General features: G+C 36.0%; 1 protein-coding gene across 4 annotated transcripts in view; it reads right to left on the bottom strand.

Moving 5' to 3' along the window:
• Nucleotides 1–5,184: 5,184 nt before the first annotated feature.
• LOC134654133 (protein drumstick) overlaps nt 5,185–22,579 on the bottom strand; it is a 33,001-nt gene continuing 15,606 nt past the window's right edge. Inside the window, exons 1-3 of one of the 4 annotated variants that reach the window (XM_063509579.1) lie at nt 14,261–14,580; nt 13,665–13,924; nt 5,190–5,826 (exon numbers count right to left, since the gene is read on the bottom strand). In XM_063509579.1, the coding sequence (XP_063365649.1) occupies nt 5,778–5,826; nt 13,665–13,882 (267 nt within the window). In that variant the 5' untranslated portion in view covers nt 13,883–13,924; nt 14,261–14,580 and the 3' untranslated portion in view covers nt 5,190–5,777. Of the gene's footprint in view, nt 5,827–6,451; nt 6,524–13,664; nt 13,925–14,260; nt 14,581–22,579 lie in introns of those variants that run through there. The other 3 variants (XM_063509580.1, XM_063509578.1, XM_063509582.1) reach the window with 3 other exon arrangements.

Below are 22,579 nucleotides of genomic sequence, written 5' to 3'. Positions count from 1 at the left end.
ACCGCGAACCACGTTCGACGTGTTGCCTCTCTGTCGCACTTGTAAATTCGTACGTAAGTGTGACAGGGAGGCAACACGTCGAACGTGGTTCGCGGTAGGCCCTCAGCTTTTTTAAGGAACAGGCGTATAACATTACCCTGAAGTAGGGGACTAATTTTAAAATAGCAATAATCATTACTTGATGCCGTTTTTGACGTTTCTGTGCACGCTGTTGTCTGTCTATACTTATAGGTCACATAATTAGTGATACAAACACCTGCCTGGTCAATATACGCAAAATTAGATATATTTATTCTAATTATAACAGAAAAAGTTTATTAAAACAAACATTAAATGCTTTTGTATAATAATTTCAGGTTTGATAGGTACGGGTTTTGCCATGGGAGAAGTTGAAAAGGAACGTTATGAAAACATATCTTTGTATGTATAGGTACTAAGATGGTACAAATCATGTACAAATCTGTTGCTTAAAAATAAAAGCACGACGCAACGTTGCCAAACTGCTATGAGTTACTGCGAAGCGAGTCCAGTTTAACTCGACAACGTCGCATCGTATTGTTACAATAGGGTATTTTCGTACTAGTCAAATCAGTTACTTTTTTATAGTTATTGCAATGCAACTTGTATCGTAAATTTTTAGAAGGCACGATAAGAGTGAATTGAGCATGAATTGAGGTATTTTATCTCATTAGGATCGAAAGAGCTCGTGAATTTGAGTACAAATAACACAAAAGTGGCAAAAAAGATCACAATATAAAAAATGGCAAAAAATAGTAGTTTTCGATATAAGTGCGAGAAGTATGTCATTTTGCACGAGTACCGAGCTTTCGATTTTTCCGGAAATATACTGAGGGGCTACCGCCAAAACCGAAATTCGCAAATTGCGGGGATCTTTCTCTTTTACTCCAATGCAGGCGTAATTAGAGTGACAGAGAAAAATGCCCGCAATTTGCAAAATTCGATTTTCGCGGTTATAGCCCTGTCACTTACAACGGATGCCTTTGCTTTGATATCTGGTGGCGTTAAATTAACTCCAAAATCGTCTGAATCACTCATTTTTATTTAATAACTTATGCTTTCTTGGCAATTACTTACAAACATAAATCACTTTAAATGTTGAATAAAAAAGGCGGGAAGGGAATAAAAAAAGTTTTACTTTTAATTGCCATTTTTTTCAATGTGGATTCTGTTGTCACTGTTGTCAGCATTATGCCAATTGAAGAGAAATTGTATTATTAAAATTAATAAAATTAATTTTCAGAACATATAATTATACATGGTCAACCAGATCTTGACAGTAGAAAAAGGCGGCAAATTTGAAAAATGTAGGCGCGAAAGGATATCGTCCCATAGAAAATTTGAATTTCGCGCCTTTATTTTACTGACAAGATTTGGTTGACCAGCTATATGTAAAAAAACATGAATCTTTTGTTATTTCATTATATTGATATATATCTAATTAATTACATTTATATTAAGTGTATAAAGTGTATTGTACGAACGTCAGCTTCATTCTGTCGCGCGTTGTTCAAGTAATACTATTGGGTCTCGAATAATACTCCTTTATGCCCAATCGCGCGTTGTTCAGGTGGGTCATTTATAAACGGGTCTCGCATAATACTCATTTATTTAAAATGTATCAATCAGATTACTTTTTAGCACTAGTGTAAAAAAATCAAACTTTACGCACGATTTGCAGCTACAAAAACTAAACTTTTTGAGCAATTGGATTAAAAAAATATAAAGAAACGCTCAAGTACCAGTGGCATGGTGGCATATAGACGGACTTACGCCAGTAGTAATGTCTAATCCTTTTGCCATGCACCAATGGTAGCATGCGCAAAATTATTATGACAGGTATTTATTTTCAGCCGGTTTAAATAGTTTCGGCAAGACTTATGTAGCATTCTTATAATATATAAATATTATCATCACCACAGTATCGTTTTCCGAAATTACTTTATGGTTATACCGTTTGGCTACGCTATTTCTCTGTACCCTGCCTCTCCCTTCCCTCCCTGTACTCCTTAAGTGCCCGAACTCTCTTTACTCATACTGAAAGATACATAAGACTATCCTGTTCGGTCATTTCCTTCCACCCCTCATGCTTGATCCAGTTTTAAACTAGATTCATGATTTATTCAATACGCTATAAAGCGACATCTGTTGATTACTTCTAATCGTTGGCAACGACATATGTCTACTAACTTTCAATGAAGACGTATAGATGTCGTTAGGAATTCTATGATTTGGATGTGACACAGCGCCATCTTGTATCCATGATAGGCAACAGTGCTTTTTCAGTGACGCCATCTGGTAATGGTGCGCTTTTAGGCGGTCACATTTGAATGTATGGGATAGCAGCGTCTGTATATATGTAGTCTGTGCTGCCACATTGATTTTTCTAACTTTGCAGCTCAATTAACGACAAGTCTGACAATAAAAATAGAATTTATAGATAATTGACACATTTAACAGCTAAATTGTATTCAGTGATGACTTGATGACCCTACCTGCAACGGTAGTTAGAAACTGGATTTGGGCTAATATCAACAAGATAAACAACAAACATTAACACATTAACTGCCAGCGACTCACTAGGGGAGTTCACTGTTCGTAGGCGCTTTTTGCTACATACGGTTTTTCCCATGTTATCGGCTACACTCGTAGCGCGTAGCTCGCGCTGGCACTGAATGTTTTAAGTAATGCTAAGTTATGGATGTTTCTTGTGTCCATACTACAAACTTTGCTTAGTTTGAGATGAGGTTGATCTGTATTAATTATTAGCATAGTACTTACCGACTTCCATGCCTGCTGCCACTGATGCCACTGATCTGTACGGATCGTGCTCTCATAGAACTTGAATGCAGCACTGCACTTATCTCTGGCTTCCGAGAGGCTCATGGTCCTCCCTGTACTCCCTGTAGGCGAACAGGGGATGCTGAGTTATATATTTTGCTAGCATTTTCTTCTGCGTCAAAGAATCGACTGAAAAACATATTCATGACAAAATCAGTTATGATCAAACGAATTATAACTTTTTCTGTAAATAAATTATTGGTTTTTAGAGAAACTTACATTATGCGTGGCATTTTCTTTAGATTTCACAGCAAATCAGTATTTTTCTTCAACTTGGTTTGTATTCTGATATTTTCACTGATCACGCGCGTACGCGATGCTTGTCAATGTCAAATTATTGTCAATTGACTCAATTGTCAAACACGATTATCCGTGCATGTTATAATGTAGGTCAATTTGTATAAAGCTGTCACTCATTTAAACACTTTTCAATTTGGAAGTGTAGTAATAAAATTGACTATTCATGTTCAAACTATGTCCGACACACGTCCGACATATGAATAAGGGCAGCCATTGAATAGATTTTTCATAAGCTCTACGCATAGACAGTCGTGGTCACTATCGTATGATAGTCGATAACTTTATTCAATATCGACGTGGTAGGCTTATCGTAGCTCGGGGCCATGCTCAGCGATATGACAAATTTACCAATAACGTTAGAAGACAACGTATCATACCACGTGCAATATGATACGCCCGTGCTAAGCCCGCAGGTTTCGCCTTGTTACAATGGAATATGGTCGAATAAAAGATAACTTTGGTATTTGCTTCTGAGATTTGTGCTTATTTGCTTGTTGAGAAAAATATTAGGATAGTTAAGTGACTCATCAAAAGGTTATGATGTTTATATAAATAAATAAAAATTAAAGGCTTATGATGCTACTAGACTAGAGCCAAACAAGTACCTTTCAGCTTAATAACTACATAGTATAAAACAAAGTCGCTTCCCGCTGTCTGTCTGTCCCTTTGTATGCTTAAATCTTTTAAACTACGCAACGGATTTTGATGCGGTTTTTTTTTGCGGGGCGCTAGTATATGCATATATAAGGTAAATGTGCAAGCGTTTGACAGTCTATTCCAATAGTTGCCGTTTGTCACCTCTGTTTCTTGGAATTAGACGATGGCAAGTATAGGGATAGTGTCCAGCACTGGAACATTTACGTTACCCATTTTAAAACTGCAATGATTAGATTAGATATAATTTAGATCAAACTAGTGAGCCGATTTTGATGAGAGCGTCAATCGATCAATACGACTTCCAAAAACGAGAAAAAAACCTGTAGTAGAATTTATATTTCTCATACATGTTATTTGACTTGGTCTCATGTTTATATCCCACTCGCACTCATTAAGCGACATTCCTTTCTCAGCTTTTCAAAAACTGTTCTATTATAGCCATCAATAGTAGATTAAAAAAAAATCATCTCACTCATGCGAATTCCCATCAATTACCTAGTTGTAAACTCAGCCGGGCTAGCACACGATTGGCGCGGCGAGATAGACTACCCGTCCCTCTTTTCTTAACACGGTTAGAAAAAGACGGGTAGTCTATCTCGCCGCGAGATACTTTCGCACCACTCATGTGCTAGGGGTGCTGCTCCGCTTAGTAGGTAAAGTGTATTTTTTATACTTTTAAGTAAGAAATAAACACAAGCGTAACAAGCACTTATCATAGCGGATAAAGAAAACAACATTTTTAATTACTGAATTTTTATTATCATCGATTTACAATGAATTGGAATACATAATAACATATTCGAAAAATATTATTTTATACAACTACACTATAAAAAATATGGCTACGAGACAGACGACCTGTCCATTATTGGCACATGGATTATTTTCATTATTAACCGTCCCTACTATTATTTCAATAATTAATACAATATTTGTTAACTTCCAAAGTTCTAATATAATAGTGTCAAATAGTGTCTCATGTGACACTTCATATATAAAAAATATTTATATACTGTGCGTAAAGACAATAAATGATAATATTTAGAAAACCTTACCAAGTCTATTTCGCAAAAGTATCGAAATAAAGGTAAAGTTATTGAGAAAGCCAATTAACTGTCTACACTCTCCTTAAACATTCTACATTAAAAGAAAATTTTGAATTTTCAAATAACATATACATCTAAGTGGAATAGTTGAAAAATTACAAAACTTATAACATTTCATAGTCGAGGGTGACCATAGGTTTAGTAAAATTGTCAAATGAAATGATACTACACGTCAAAATAGCTAGCACGCCATTAATTACTATTTAAAAATATAAGGTTTGCTATATGGTTATTATGACAGCTTTTCATCTGGATTTGAGATGCGTCAGAATTTTTAACTATTGTTGATTACATAATACTTTCGGATTTATAGATCTTTCTTATGTGCTATATCTAGATCAAACAACTCTATAAGTAGTCTTTACTAACATTCTAAATATTAGGAACAACCCTCAAAATATACATCAAGCAGTTTATGGAACGCTATTTACTAAATACTAATAAATAAGAAATCATGGAAATTACTTTCGTATTGTAAAATAAATCTGTTTTAATATGAAATACATAATTAATTGAAATTATTTGAGTACGTTCCACGTATTAGTAGCTTAAAATCATAACAATATTTTAAATAAATCATATAAATATTTTTTTACATTAAAATAAGCTAAGCAATTAAGCTGTTTAAATGCTACCATCACTTACTCTAATAAATACTATTTACAGATCACCAGAATGTTCTTAATTTAGATTTTTGCTGCGAAAACTTGTAGCTATACGTTTTCTTGCTTATATTTTTGATAAATTCGAAAAATAACAAAATTCTATCCTGGCGGATTTAATGGTGAAGCACGAATACTGTTACGTAGAGACTATCCCGATTATTACTTAATGCGGATACACATGAGTCTTGAATCACCATCTTAGACATGCGGCCTCCTTGTTTGGATTATAATGGATTTCTCTGTAACAAATAAGTAAGCAATATTAATAATGGACAAGAGACTAACTAAAGGAAAATGTCAAATATATTACTCTCTTCTCTTGAACTCAGATATACATAAATAAATATTTAAAAGAAACCTATAGTAATGTTAGACAATTGTCGAGTTGTATTTCATAAAAATTATAAAGAAGTTTTGTTAGATATATACTGTGTATTATATCTTTGTCTTTAATGTTCATCACCTAATCCAAGAAATAGATAAATATACAATTTTAAAGTGTGTGAGTAGAAGAATCCAAAACATAATTATAACACCAATGTTAGTTACCTATGTAAATAACTTAAGTGATATGTAAAAATCGATTTCATGGAAACGTGTAAACTTATTGCAGTTGATAAGTCGCAAGTTCATATGAAAAGGACAGTTCACAAATATTGTTAATAATACAATTCAAATGCTTGGGCATTTGTGTAGCACGATCATTAAAAGCAACATTTTATGTGCGGTCCTCTTCACTGTTTTTTTTTTACTAAGTGTTAATTATTGGCACACATGCCGTTTCTGAATTGAAAACTCTCTTCTCGAGTATTCTGATAACTGTTATTATTTGTTATCAAAGTAGGAATCAAAATATCCTTACTTTATCGTGTAAGAGAGACCGCTGAGTTGGATCGTGCTTTCTCCTTCCTTCACCGCCACAAGCATTGACTACATCTACAACAATTGAGAAAAACATGTTAAATCAATTACAAAATGTTACATTTTCATGTTATAATTGCAATTAAGTAGATAATACACCGAAGAAAAAGATGTTAGGCCGGTGCGTAGAAGAATTATGTGCAAATTGTGCAACCAAGTGCTGTAAGTTAGAACAGGATATTTATAGATGTATCCTTAATTGACCAGCGTAAGCTTGGGAAAACTTACCCACTAAATAATACAAGTCCTAACACATTGTAACGCATGGTCACCCTGGTGCTGGTCAATTGAAAATACATTTATTAGGAGGCCATTTTGACGAATTCATCATAATTTACAAAAAAAATGTTAAATCTTTTGTAAACACTAAAGAAACCGTTTATTCATCATCATCTAAAACGGCATACTAAAGACATAATTATTATCTTAAACCACTGTAAATCTCAAAAACAAAAACACTAAAAAACGTTTTAAACATCCTTGCGGTACTCAGTTAATCTGCCGATTTTCCGAGTATAACTTTAAAAAAAAGAATAACCGTCGCTTAAACAAGATTATGTCTTTACGCCTTAAAAAGTAAGATCCTAAAACGCATTTTCGTTCTGTCTCCGCCCGCAACAATGGAAAAAAAAAGGATTTTAACGTTTTAAAAAGGATTAATGTCGAACGTGCCAACGTTATTCATATTAAACCCTTAAACCGTGGCTAAAGACTCAATTCCAAGCCGTGAAAATTGTCCGCTAAAGTAAGTCGTAAAATATTTGGCAACAAACTTTGCACGTTACGGTCCCTTTGCGTCGCAAAATTACATATTAAACATTACACGCAAAATTACACACACGTAAAAGTGCATACCTACTCAATATACCTACTTATTTGTTTATAAAGGGGAGGGCTGTATAATATAATTATAATTGGGGTTAGTAAATAAACACAGGGATTACCTAAGCTAGTGTAACACGTAGTGGTGGCCAATTTCAAACTGTTTTTATAGATAGTAAAAATAAACGTGACATTGCTAATATAATTTTGAAATGTCATTCAACCGCATATCATTTTAGACGGAAAAACCTCAAATCAAAAAATCCCTTTATATAATTTTAGGCTTAATATAACTACAATTGAGGTTGCATTTGAAATATTTCTGTTAATTGACTTAATACATTTTAGTTTTAAACAAGCAATATGTCGCCAGTAATTATAATTATTATGTGGTCGTGATTATGGTATTATGTCTTCACTCTTCATAATGCCGGTTGCTCGACACCTTAATCTTTGTGAGATGATCAATTTTTTTGTTGGTTTTAATCCATATTAACTCAGTCGTGTTCAGACAATAGAATGATTAAAATTTGTCTTTTTTTACGCGATTGTTTTTAGACCGTTATGTTTTCTATTTATTAATACAATATTATTTTTAAAATGTACCGGTTTTGTAAATAATAAAACCAAATGAGCCGATTTTTATTTTGCTGTCGAATGTAATTTCGGCAGATTTTGATAAAATTTGGTTAAGTTTGAAGTTCTCCTCATTCGTGTAATTTTCCGTTGAGTTACGAAAATTTCGTACGTTTTAGTAACTCTGGGGTAGATTTTTAGGACATACCTAAGCTTATATTGTATAGAATAGGGAACTCTATATGGCTGCTACGTATAGCCTTTCTATGTCGATATAGTTATTTGTACAACAAGAGATCAAAGTTTGATATTTCTTCGAGTGCTTATTTTGAGTCCCGTGCAAGCGAAAGATTCTATAATAGATTCACGAGCGTAGCGAGTGAATCTAATTTTGAATCTTGAGCGTAGTAAGGGACTCAAAAGCGCACGAGATGTAAATAACTTTGATCTGGTGTAGTACACAACATTTTTCACCTCAGCAGTGAGAGTGAGAACATATTAGAGAACCCGAAAAATGTATTCCTTCTTCATCACTTACCTCTATTCACTCATGTTTTCTTAAGATATACCAACAATTAAATTTTCACCTCAGCAGCTCGAACAAGGGTACTTTGCTACTTAAAAACAGTAAGCAAAATCGCATTTTGCTCACTGAGTGAGCAAAATCGCATTTTGCTCATTTTGTCTATCAGTGAGCAAAATGCGATTTTGCTCACTGTTTTTAAGTAGCAAAGTACCCTTGTTCGAGCTGCTGAGGTGAAAACACATTTGTCGCTCTAAATGTATGACATATGTGTATGTCATTTATGAAATTGATTGTACAATTTAACCTTAGAAGTATGCAACCATATTTCTACACTTTATTATACATATTACATGCATTGTTTTGTTTGGAACTAGGTTGATCTGTGTAAGATTGACCCAAAATATTTATTTATTAACCTTTTAACCGCCAGCAATTTTTGATCGAGCGTGCTCGTGTCGCCACCGACAGTAATTGTACCACGCACAGTAAGGTTGGCATAGTTACGGGAGTTATACATGTGCTGTAAAAACCAAATCAGATCTTTGTCTTATTTATCAGACTGTTGCGAAATGAGCTGGATATGTAATGTCTTATATATCAGACTCTGGCGGTTAAAGGTTTAAATATCAAAGCAGAAAAATCAACCGATAGTATAGTTATTTTTTTTCGTCAGATCTAATTCGGAATAGTTTTCTCAACACGATCCCGCGCGAAGAAGTGTTAAGATCGGCCGATACGGCCACAATGGTGTAAACTGTAAAGGGCGCAGGTGACAGCATTTCCACTTCCGCGCGAGCGGGTTACTTCGTGCGCACCCTGTATGTGGCTGTGGGAACTGCGCGCTTTGTTTCTGTACCTATACAGGATGCTGCAAATTCTGATCTAAATTTGAATAATTTTAAATTAAATTCTGATTGTGTAATTATACTCGTATTTATGATGGTTTGTTATCGTTAATATTTGTTTGTAAGACATCTAAAAATATAACTAAACATATATTTTAGTACTTTAGGCCATATATCCTAAATAAAATAATTACTATAAGCTTTTTGATTTCTATTATGGGTACCTTAATTGCTAGTTTATAAGAAAACATACAAAGCCAATACCTAAAATAATTGGTACAGTAGGTAGGTGTACTCGTAAGTATATTTATTTCCTTTCAAACATCCTGTGATAGTTAGAAGGAATACTAATTAGTCCCTATTGCCACCTTTTCTCCGGCGTGAACAATCGCGAGAGATCGCTTTAGATTTATATGGGAGTACTGCATTAATCTAGCTCTGCCTATTCGAATACATTTGCTTTATAATTAAACTTAATGTAGATCGTATTGTCACATAAAACTACTTATATGTATGGAAATCGAACAATTTTATTAACATCAATTTTACTATCATCTGTAAATCTGTATTCATACAAGAGTCCACAGTTTTTCCAAGTCTTAAGTAAATAATTATAACATTTTTTTTAAAGGATTTTGTCTTGAATCTTAACAGATGTTTTAGCAATCATATTTTCTTTCTCTGAAATGAATGAATAATTTTTACTTCAAGTAAACTACGTAGGTATGTGTATTGAATATGTTTATTGATAAAATTAAAGTAGCTACACACCTACTTTACAGACTCTTTTTCATATTTTAGTCGAATGTTTGTCGCTTAAAATGTTTTAATTCATTTATCATATTAGTTAGTACCTCAAATATTTAAATATATATAGGTAATTCGCCAATTTATAATTTTATACTGAGCCCTGTACTTTAATTTAGCCAATTAAATGAATCTATCGGGCATTGCGGCGGATCTAAGATGGGCGATAAGCGCGCCGATGGCTCACTGCGCTAACTTAGTAGGGCATCGGGCGCAATTAAACCATTTTGAAATATCGTGCGCCGTGTTAACCTAACGTGGGTATAGGTATTGTAAGTTCATCATGAGTAAACCGAATCACACATACAGCAAATAAAAAAGGGATAAAGGTAGGTTTCTAAGTACGTACCTAATAGCACTGACTGCCAAATCACTGATCCTAAGCTATAGCTGTAAACAGATGTATGTCTATGGCAGTAGATAATATCAAACAAGCCAACTGTCGCCGATAGGAACAAAAGATATTAAAAAATCTACGTATCTGTCAACGCGGGTTCATTAAACTCGTCAAGCCGTAAAGCCGCGTTTAGACCGGCGCTCTCGTGTCACTCAGATTGCGAACCGGCGGTTGTCACCCGCAATTAACATACAATGTGTTGGTAGCGACGAGTTATAGTGACGGGGTTGCGACCCTCACCTATGCAAATATCATCTTAGAGACAATGTGACGTTACGAAACTTTCTCCGCTAAATACCATCCATATAAGCCAGCGGCAGCAGACGAGTCGTGAATATAAAGTAAGTACTTTGCGTGCCATTTCAGATGCTCTGACCATTTCTGGTTTAGATAATGGTAAATGTCAGCGTTACACATTTGCGGTAGGCTTGTAGTTGCGCAAGTTAAGCTTGCAATATAACCGTTTACATTCCTTGGAAGCTTAGACGAAATAGGAAAAAAGACCTAATGACCGGCGATGTTCTTCGCGCGTCCTTAGCGTTGCTTCACTTAGAAAGTACCGTCGACAGAGAAAACAAAACGTTCCGTGCGACCCATCGCACTGTACCGCATCCGCTACCGAGATCGTCGATAGATCGCTCACGCTCGAGTCGTGAGTCGTGACGTGCTCGTGTGTTAACGGTTCTTAATGGGCACTAATGCTTCCGAAACTGTGCGAACGCGGACGGTAGCCCGCAAGACTCGGCACACGTGACTGCCACGGTATAATTTGCAGCTTATGCGCCGACCGTACAAGGAACAATGTGTACCACGCCTAACAGTTCCGCAATTTGCTGCAATTTCACAGGGCTACGTATTTTATAGTCTGTTAGAATTTTATCTACATTCAGTGACGGAAGATAATCTTGTCAATCTTTACAGCCTGCAATTGGGTGTTGCAGGACTTTATGAAACTTATCTCTGATGTTGGAGTTGATACTGTGCAGCCATTTTGTGGTAGACAATGTTATCTATTGTGTTGTTATTTTACTGACGAATCAAATGTATGATATTTGATCCATAAATTGCAATAAACCTTAATCGAACTTATCTAGTTTGGTAATATTTTACCACCAGAAAATCATAATTAATGAACTTAATAAATGAACATTTATAATAATATGTATAATTTAGATGATTTCCTTTTAAGTCTATTAACGATTTAACACTTTAATGTAGATATTTAAATTTAAAGTAAGTCTAAATGAATTCCATTCTTAAAGTGGCCATGCGCTTTTGCAGCTGAGTCTAGTTACGGCGTGTGAACATAGTGCCTGAGAGAATAAAAAATCTGCGACATTTATAGTGTTAATAAAAAAAAATTGTCACTAACGTTTCCATGATTTCAAAATCCGTCCAGTTCCACAGAGAACCAAAGACACTCGAAATAATACCCTCCCCTCGTCAGTCGGTTAAAATTCCGACCATTGACGGAAGAGTAACCCTAAAAGCACGTAATGATGTACATCATACGTACATGTACGTACGGCGTGTGAACGTGGCGCCGTGAGTGCCCTAGGCTCGGTACCGCTACCGACTGTCGATTGTTTGTTGAAATAATTACATATCGCACACTTCCTGCTATGGGATAGTTTTTGGTAACAGTAGAAAGATTGTTGGCGTTACATTACCAATTACGATTACAGGTCATTCACCCATGCGGTTGCCGAATCAAAGTTGACAGGCAACCGATATTGTTTTTTTTTAAGTGTCGGCCGGACAAAACCAGCCCAGCCAGCAGCGAGCGTTCCTATATCTTAGGTATACTTACACTTAGGCCCGAGAAATCTAAAACATGAGCGCCATCAGTAGTAGCTGTACCTACGTCAATAAATGTTAATTGCACTATTTATTATTTAGTTTGTCATAGTTAAAGGACTACTTAATTACTTTTATTCTAGATGTTTAAAACCATTTTATTAATTAGAGGAGTTACCTACCTTTAAAATTTGACTTTGAAAATTGAACATAGTTTAATTGCAGTTTATTTTTCGTGACATTCAGATTGCTTTGTTGTGTAAAACGCTAGACAAGGTTTATCATAAATCCCAAATTGAGCCCACGAGCGTTTCGTATCTCTCATGTTAGCATAATATACCTACATACATATTTCAGTTATCTTGCTTGATAAATTTTACCGTTTCGGAGGTTGTCGTTTTTTATGTCTGTTTTATACTTTAATGCATTTACGGTGCCTTGTTTGAGGCCCTGCATGACTGATGTGTAAGTGGGATATTTTTAGTGCTGAATAACCAAAAGCAAATTTTGTCAAAGTGACCATAACTAACTAACAATTTTAGGATTTAATTGGTTTATAACCATCTTGCAAGACATTTCACGCGCAACGGCCCAATATTTACGTTCTAAGTGCGGAAACCGGAGCCCATAACCATAAGCTAATTCCTAAAGGATCACGGTTGTGAAACCATGTAACAGTAGGCTTGACCGGCTAGACCCTAATGCGAGCCGACGGGCAACCGCGACCTTGCGGCACCTGACTTAACCGCGATCTAGGACGGTACGTTATGGTTGTGCTTTGTTCGACAGAAACTTTAATAAAAAAAAATCTTAACCATGTTCTGTCTTTGGGGCATAGCCAAGGTGACAATTGTACAATGTACATCGACAAACAAACAAAAAGAAAAAATGTATCATGACAGATGCTAAGAAAAGGCATTTTCATACAATTTCATTTCATTTAAGTTTCGATTGGCGTTTTCCATCTACGATTGTCAACTTGGCTAGACCATCTTTATCGAGTATAATCTTGCAGTAATTAATATTTAAATATAGCTATCGTACTGAAATCTACACTAGGTACCACACTTCTGAAGTCGGTCTATATTTGCCGACGGATCCGATTGTTATGTTTTTATATAACCAAACTAGTTTCTTTACAAGACATTTGTAGAATATAAATATGTAACTTTAATAAAATAGTTACGAGACGGTAGCATACGGAATAATAGAATAACATTAATTTTCCCGAATTATTTATGAAGTCTAATTCAATGTTGCGGACGAAAATGCAAACTAACCAAAGTCGATTTTCCGTACAAATATTCTTCAAAAACACCCTAATTCTCAAGCCATCACCAACCAATTCTAAATCGTTATCAGCACCACCGTTATTTGGCCACTTACCTATGCTGGCGTAGATTATCCTGGCGCTTGAACGATTTCCCGCACACCTCACAGCTGAACGTGAGCTCGGGACTCTTGTGCGTGCGCTCGTGTATCATCAGGTTGTAGGACTTCGTGAACCTGCGCTGGCAGTACTTGCACACGAACTCGCACTTCGGCCGCAGCTTGCGCCTGAAGTCCCGTGTGTGGTCTTCGTCGATTTGCATCACTGCGAACATTTTGTCTGTTCTATCTTGCTTGTGCGACGGGCGGGGCTAGGCCTGCGACAATGATAACTTATCAAACGACACGTACAAAGAATATTACACCTTAAGATTAAGATTGTATAGTTTAAATTCAAGTGTGTTTACAGTGATGCAATCGTGTTTGTTTTACACGTAGGTACATAGGTGTAGGTATGTGGGTAGGATTTGCTTTTGTTGTTATTGAAGTACGCATTTGCATAGATGAATATGGAATAGATAAGAGTGCCTATAAAAATACAAACATATGTTATATAACAGCGCTTCTTTCACTCAATCAAACTTAATTAATGTAAGTTACTTTCAACAAATTATTTAATCTAACTTTAATTAACCTAAGTATCAAATACGCACCTTGAAGACGAGTTAATCGTTTTACAAGCAAACTATGTATTAACACTTTCACTGATTTACGACCACATTCACCTTTGATTTAACTAAAAATCGCTTTCTATTGCGTATTAAACTAATTAAGATGAAATAAAAACACAGTGTACTAAAAACAAGAAGTGTCAAGAGACAAATCGAGACGTGCGTTCAGGAGCAGGGGCGATTAGCAACTGACTGAGCCCGAGAGGGTGCAGAAACTACTGATAACGTTACACGGAAGGCAAGCCCCCTCCACGTGCGCAAGAGTGAATGAAGTAGCCACGGTAGGCTCCTCCTGTTTTAAGGAAAAATGACATAAGTATCCTTAAGCTCCATACGCAGTTAAGCCCAGTTTCGTTTGAAGTCCGACGGGGAAATACGGCGAGCGACCAGTCCTAGCTAAATTATTTTACAGGTGGATTTTTATGGCATTTGTAAACTGGTCTGTTTTGCAATTGCGATGCCGTTCTATTCTTTCTCTAAATGATGTAAGGGTGAGTCATGATAAAAGTTTTTTTTTATTACGATAATTGATCTGTTTTTAGGTCGGTAGGTACCTAGGTCTTTATTAAATGTTTTATACCCTACTCGGCAATATTTCAATATTAAGGTGTTTAAGGCTAGGTCGATTTGTAAAAGAGTGTATTATTATTTTGTAAACTGCCTTTTCCTCTTTTTATAGAGTTTTTATTAGTATTTTACACGATTCACTGATTTAAACTTTCACGGTTTTCACGTACGTATTATTATTTATTTTAACGGGACGTAGTAATTGAATATAAGTACATATTAAAGCTTTAAATGACCTCTGACGTTTCGAGGGCAGCATTGTCCCCGTGATCTCGGGAAAAATGGCACAAGAATAAATGCACCTACATATGTGTTCATTTTGAATTTATTTAGGTACATTGTGTGTACAGTTGTTACTTGTATTGGAAATAAAGTAAGTACCCAAATTTACGAGTATATCTACCTATTAGCAAATGCCAAGACTTAACAACCAAACTATTTTTTAGCTATAGTGTTAGTTACATGGTCTATTACCCAGCAATGATGTTCTAGACTTCCTTACTTTCCTCGCAATTTCCCTAAATATTCCCCATTACATACTTACATTACTTACCGTATCCACGTGGGAACGGCCGGCTCGCGGCTACCGTGCGATCCACTCACGCGCAATTAAACTCCTAACAAAAACACGCATCTCCATTTCAATGCCCCTTCAAATGTCAACCTTGCTGTTCAAGTATTAAGGTTAGTTTTACAATTATTGATAAAGGAGATAAGTTGTTTTGAAAAGATGTTCAGTTGTTGATGATTTTTGACTTCTGTCATTACCGCACCCTGAGGCAAGCGCTTTCTAGAACATTTAGTTCGGTGCTTGGAAAGCGACATCGACACGACATTTACGTATGTCGGAGCCTGTGGGCCTACCGCGAAACACGTTCGACATGTTGCCTCCCTGTTACACTTACGTACGAAATTACAAGTGCGACAGAGAGGCAACACGTCGAACGTGGTTCGCGGTAGGCCCTCTGTATTCAAAACGCATAAAGGGATATGAAGTATTTGATGGCTTGCTTCGTACAAGACTGTTGTCTAAGGCCGACTTGCACCATTTACTAACCCGGGGTTAACCGGACAAACCTGGAGTTACCATGGTTACCAGTACAATTTGACACTAGGTTAACGGTTTAACCGCTTAACTCCGCGTTAGTGGGATGGTGCAAATGGGCCTAATGGACTTTACCACTTTAACCTTTTGGACGCCAATGACCGATATATCCGCACCGTAGGTTCAACGCCAAAGACCGATTAATCGGTCACAGACCACAAAGCAACATAGACCTACGTGCATAAAGTTCAATTTCAGTTTTGACATTTCATTGACGTGGCGTCTGAGTGACAGCTTTTGTGTTTGACACGGCGTCGAAAAGGTTATGGCAATTCAACAAAACTTAAATAAAACAAAGCAAAGTATAAAGCATATAACGCTACGCTAAGTTTTGTCAGTTATGCCAGAGTAAATTCACGGCCGGAAAAATACTAATTTTAAATATGTAGTTATTGAACTGAAGCAATCGTTTTGACTTTGACACTGCATTCCAAATATTCCAAAGTTGACTTTCATTCTCTATTATAGGTACTCCGTTGAGTCCGTTGTCGTCGCAAATATGGGGCAAAGCTTAAATGTCAAGGAAAACTAAATTAGATTAACTTTATTTATTTTCTCGCGGCCCAACTTGAACAAAAGACGATCGTTATGCTCTTTGCTGCGAACACGCGCATCGCCTCTTGCATTGCGTCATGTCACCGTTAAAATATAAACAGCAACTCAACTCGCAAAAGTCAAAACACACCTACAAGTAACGAACGCATTCATGCGTAGATTTCTTTGTATGCCTGATTAGTATCTGCCTGCCATTAGTATCTGCTATTTGTTTATTTCGGAATTGTAAATTTTTATTGGCCAACAGAACTTTCGCCATTTTAATGGTCGTGTTGCGAGGCCTAATTGGGGTGACCTGTGAATTTCGAATAAGATTGCTTTAAGGAAGCACCTAAATGTAGCCTATTGCATTACACGTTTGTGGATATCAGGGATCTGGCATTTTTGGGCCAGGTCTTTCAAATGTTTAGTTTGGCATTTGTTAGGCTTTTTCCTGACAAGCCGGGTTAGGTACTTATTTTCTTTAGGGCCTGGCAATTCTACCCGTGTATTTTCATTATAGTCGTGCGAGTACATTAGAGTCTTAGTTCTTGAGAGAACCAGTGTAAAGTGAGACCCATACCAGCTAAAAGAAATCGTTCGAAATTTACTCTATGAGAAGTCTAATAGTTGCGTTAGATAAACTAGTCTAGAACGGTAACTGCCTACCATCAGGCGATTTTTCTGTTACTTAGCTTCTTATATGATAAAAAAGTGTGTTAAAAGTATATTTCACAATTTTCAAGCCAAATTAAAACAATTAGAGATTACTAAGAGTATAAATATCAGTTAAAAACTTTGTGTCGGAATCGCATAAAACTCTGGTAGCACGAATTCTTAGCACCAAATACAGTGGTCGGGTCGACGTCTTACATAAAAGTGAAAAATTCGGCAATCTCTCATCTAGAGCTCGGAATATGCCTTTTATGGCAGTCGGGATTTTTAAAAGCTCTTAATGTCGATAAACATCTGATTCGCTCACGAATTACTCTTTAAGAAATACTACCTCGAGGTTTGTTTGTATGAGGCATCTCCGGGTACCTTTTTCTAAGTTAAGTAGAAGTAACACGTTGAATTGTATTTCTAGATTTAAATTTAAGAGAAAAATACACTAAGAACACTAAGTAGTCAAGGTGAAATTCAGCACTGCAGCCACCTATATCACGATGCTTTTTGGTCCTATGTCTTAAGGGTCCCACTGATTACCAGTTCGCCGAACGGTATCGGCCTGTCAGCTATTCGGAGCTGTCACCTTTTTGTTCTAACTGACAGGCCGATATCATCCGGCGGACTGTTAATCTGTGGGCACCTTTAGGCCCCAAACAGTATTTGATGCCAAACGATTTGTAACGACAAAACAAATACCTATTACCTCGCGATAGTTACAGAACTTAAGTAAAATTGTATTCTTGTAGCTAAGGAAAACCATGTAACTAAACTATTCGGAAATCTTTTTAGACAAGCTTTAAACGAAGGAGCTTCTCTTATATTGCGTGATTTTCAGAATTATTGGTGTTCCTTGAGTTAAATCATTGGAAGTCGATTCTCATCCAATAAATAAAATAGAGTTAACGTTATCTAGTCCTGCACGATTCATTAGGTATTAACTATGTCGTAACATGGTTTTTAGATTCCCTACAAGTATATTGATGAAATCAATAGCTTCACGAAACGGATGCGGGGATGAGTCATCGTCATCGCGTCTTTGACCGACCTCATCTTAATATTCCGTGATGATTCACGGCACAAGACAATGTCTGAACTATTGACATTTCGTAGAAAATTGCTCATTAGCTTCTTTAGATTTCATTTGTACTTACTACAAAAATTACAAGAATTAACAACAACAACAACAGATATATTTCAAAATAAGTAAGTAAAGTTAAATGTCATCGTTCTATTCCTTGGCTGTTTTGACTGGTTTTAGTAAGTAGGAAGTAGGTACCTCTACTTACTGCCAAGAATATAGGCATCCTTCATGTTGCTACATGTTGCTTCATGTAAACTAACACCAATCCTCCTAAGGTCAATCCAACCGAACGGGTAGCGGGCGTACTTAACGTGCAAATTACCTACCATCTCATAAAAGTACAAAAAAATACTGTTGTCAAAATACCGTAATCATCCTTTGCACGCATAATGTCGTAAAATTTACTCGTCACAGCGAAACTTGCGGTTGTAACGTTTGTTTCGAAAGCTCTGACTCACTTTAATGATGATTAATAAAACCTCTATTAATTTTATCCTGATTTAGAAGAATGTCGGCGTTAATCATCTCTTAAAAGATCCGCTACCGCCTTTGAAATGCCTTTAAAAGTGAAAACTCTTTATTTATCCGTTTATATTTTATTAAACCTAAATTTATGGTTGATGAATCGTAAAATCTGCTAGTAATAATGAGATAATTCATTTCACACTAAGGCTACAGTATACGATAACAGTGTGTTTTTGTTATTTTACATAAACCTCACATTTTACTAGTCTTCGCTACACAATAAACTTAATTGTTCGACAACTTATTAATAACATTGTATCGAATATCACACATCCGTTTACTCAAGTCATAATTACACATAAAAAGTGCCACTTCAAAGTTAATAATGCAAAATTCCACAACATGCACAATACACTGGCAAGTACTACAAAAACCTTCGTTTGTTGCAACATAGTAAGCGTCCCGATAAATGTAATAAACTCAGTATCTATTGCTCCTTCAGCAATCAACATTGTCTGCAGCAGACTAATTAACAACGCAATGGTATGTTCGCGAACAAAAGATTTCACTCCCATACATGTAAAAACGAGTAATCTATTAAAGGTATTGAGTCTTTGCTTTTAATGGCCGAGAACTATTGAACTATTGAACCGGGGATCAAAATTAAATGGAAGAGCTATAAACGTTACTAGTTGTTCTTCGGTTTAAAGGGTGGCAATTAAAATTTATCACAAGGAATAAAAAGCAGAAACGATTGTTATTTGAATGGTAATTTTCCTCTATTCAGGACGTATGAATAACTAAAGTATGTTCGTCATGTTTTAGCCAAGACTTTTGAGTCATAAATATTGTAATGCGTAAAGTTTGCTGACCAATGCCTGCGCGTGGTGCAGCATTTGAGATAAGCACAGGATATAAAACTTCTAAGCAAGTGTCCTGGCAACTATTCGCCTTACTCTTTTGCCATCTACTGTATCCGGACTGGGATTTGTAGTCACAAAGGGTGTATTTAGGCTACGTAGTACTAAAGCAACATAACTACTTATAGTTCTATACATAGTAACAAAAAATGAATTGAAATGAGTTGAGTAATCCAACTATGTACTCGTAGGTACTTATAGTAAGCACAAGTGAAGCTTTCGATCCGCTTTTCGTGGACTGTGTTCCTTAATTTTATTTACCAATCGTAAATATTGATTTACAACCCCGATGCGCAATGATGGTTCAGATTCTTTGTTTGACAAGGTAATTAAATTAGTGCGTGGACCACCTGGTTGGAACCTTGTTGCCCTAAATCGATTGTTAACTGCTTCGTGAAGCCTGGTTTACAACTGTTGTGCACATTTCGGAATAATTTATGACTGTTGAGCTGTTTGCTCCTTCAGTAAGATCATGTAAGAGTGATGTGGCTCTAAAACAAAATTGCTTAAGATCGATCTAATAAAATTCTAAACTCATTACGGTACAGTAAAATATTTTACTTTAAGACCTATATACGGCATGGTTTAAAATTTCAAAACTATAATTTTTAAACTAAGTAGTACCTAATGAATTTCGAGTATATGTTTAATGTGTTTTGATTTCTCATGTACGTACTTACAGGGAGTACATGTTACTGTCTAAATATAACATTGGATATGTAGAAGTTATTAAGCAAACAGTTTTACTTAATTTACAAAAAGTCTGAACAAATCATCAATCCAAGGATTGTTTTATACTTCGAAATTAAAATCTCTCAAGATCAGCTAGCGGCAGTGCGGAGCCCAAAAAAATGTTGGTACTTTTAAGTGTAATAGAAGATCAATATAATTTTCCAGTTGAGGAAAAATATCATTAAAAGTCCTTAAATATTTACGATTAGGAAAGACTCATAAAATGTATCCCTTTCGAAGTGTTCTTGTATCGCTCTTTAATTAACAACATGTAAAACTGAATATGAAATCTCTAAGGTCCTATTCCACACAATAGTAGTTGACGTGAATACTCGTTGTCAAACTGCGGTATTTATCGTTATTGTACAGTCAGCAGCAGAAGTTGCTAAGCGTGCGAGGTGTTCATAATTACCTTGACGCGCTCTTATTCTCTTAACAATAAAGTCGCGTCAAGATTATTTTGAACACCTCGCCCGCTTAGCAACTATTGCTGCTGACTGTACTGCCTTTATAGTTGCATCAAATACGGTCTATTAATGCGCATTGAGCCTATTGTATTGAGAAATAGCCTAGTCAGCGTGTGTCCATTCGGCTTTCGGCTTTCTAGGAATCTGTCGGCGTTCGAGAATTCCTTTGTTAATATTAGCTATAACGGATGGTTTAATTGTGTTTGTATTTATAAACGGTTAATTAATCACGTTAATTTATTGTGTAAAATAGGTTTTGATTATTATGTGGTGGCAATTTTTTTATAGGTATATTAAACATGATTGTGATTCTCTTCCGATCTGCATAGCTCATTACTGGGTCATACGTCATTCTTGAGCGCACACCCAACTTAAATTAAGGGCAATCAAACTTAAACCGTTATCAATATAAAAAAATAGAACAAAATTTATATTGACCCATGTGATAAAATCATTATGTCACACACACAGGCTGTTATGTCATTATTACCTACAGGAGTGACATCTTTGGTTTTAAAATCTGTGTAAGATATTACTCCGTATTAGATAGATAGCGTTTAAAAATATAAAGTTAATTTTGTAATATAATTTTAATATAATTTCAATACAGATCGACACATAATCTTTCAATTACACAATTTCTAAGAAAGTATGAATAATTTTCTTCACAAATCCCGGTTGACACCTTTCGACACACAATACAAAGCTAAGGTATGATTGCAACAAGATGTGTGTCATTCCATGGAACAATGGAGTGTCTTTCCTTATCTTTCAACCGTTAACCGATATAGGAATGAAAGAGACACAACATCGACGTCCCGAAAATATGAGGACGGAATGCGTTGATAGAATGTGAAATATGAGCTGAATCATGTTACAAATTTACTGTAGTAACATGAAAATAATAGAACTTAAAGGTTAGGTGTCTCGCAAATAATAATTGTTTACAATAAATATGAGAAACTTAAAAATTAATACGTGTGCAAGGATTTACATTTCGCATTGGTAAAGCACAAGAGAAATATTTTTAATTGGAAACGCAAGCGTTAAGTCGGTAATCCTCATTTAAAAAATATGTAACGTCAATGGTTAGGTCAGGCGTGTCTCACTCCGCGATTTCGTCGCTTTGCTACAGGTAGCTAAAAGTACATCCGTTCGGCCCCAATTTTGGGGAAAGCCAGTGGCGGATTTGCAGTCTTTGCCGCCCTAGGCTCAGACCCTGTAGCCGCCCCTTTCTCAGTATCAGCACCCATCATACTGACTGCATTTAGGTCAGGCAACGAAAAGGTATAGAGGGAAATGCTTGGACACATTTTTTACTAAGTAACTTTGTTTGGACTCGTTAGGAGGTGAAAATATCAAAAGTCGCCGGCCGTAGCCCTTGAGCGGGGGTGGGGAGTTTGATTTAAATGTCCCATTTTTCGGTTTTTCGCTTATAATATCTTAGAAACTATGCGTCCTTGTGACATGATCATTATACAAAATGAAAGCTGATTAAATTTGCTACAAGTTTTATACAGTCGAATTTTTCGATAGGTATCTTGTTTAGTTTTTGAGATATCCGCTCTTGAATGTCTATAATTTTGCATTAAATTTCCATCAATAATATTCACGGTGATCACGAGGAAAGGAACCCGAAAGATTTTAACAGTGTAGCAGATCTGCGAAATTGACTCCACACTCTCGTTCGCGGCTTCGCGCACGAGTGTGGAGGGCCCTATACAAGCCCCCCTTCAGACTATTGCACGTGAATCGCGGCTC

Source organism: Cydia amplana, chromosome 14, assembly GCF_948474715.1.
Source record: "Cydia amplana chromosome 14, ilCydAmpl1.1, whole genome shotgun sequence".
Classification (NCBI taxonomy): Eukaryota; Metazoa; Arthropoda; class Insecta; order Lepidoptera; family Tortricidae; genus Cydia; species Cydia amplana.
This window is presented reverse-complemented; position numbering and strand designations above follow the sequence as displayed.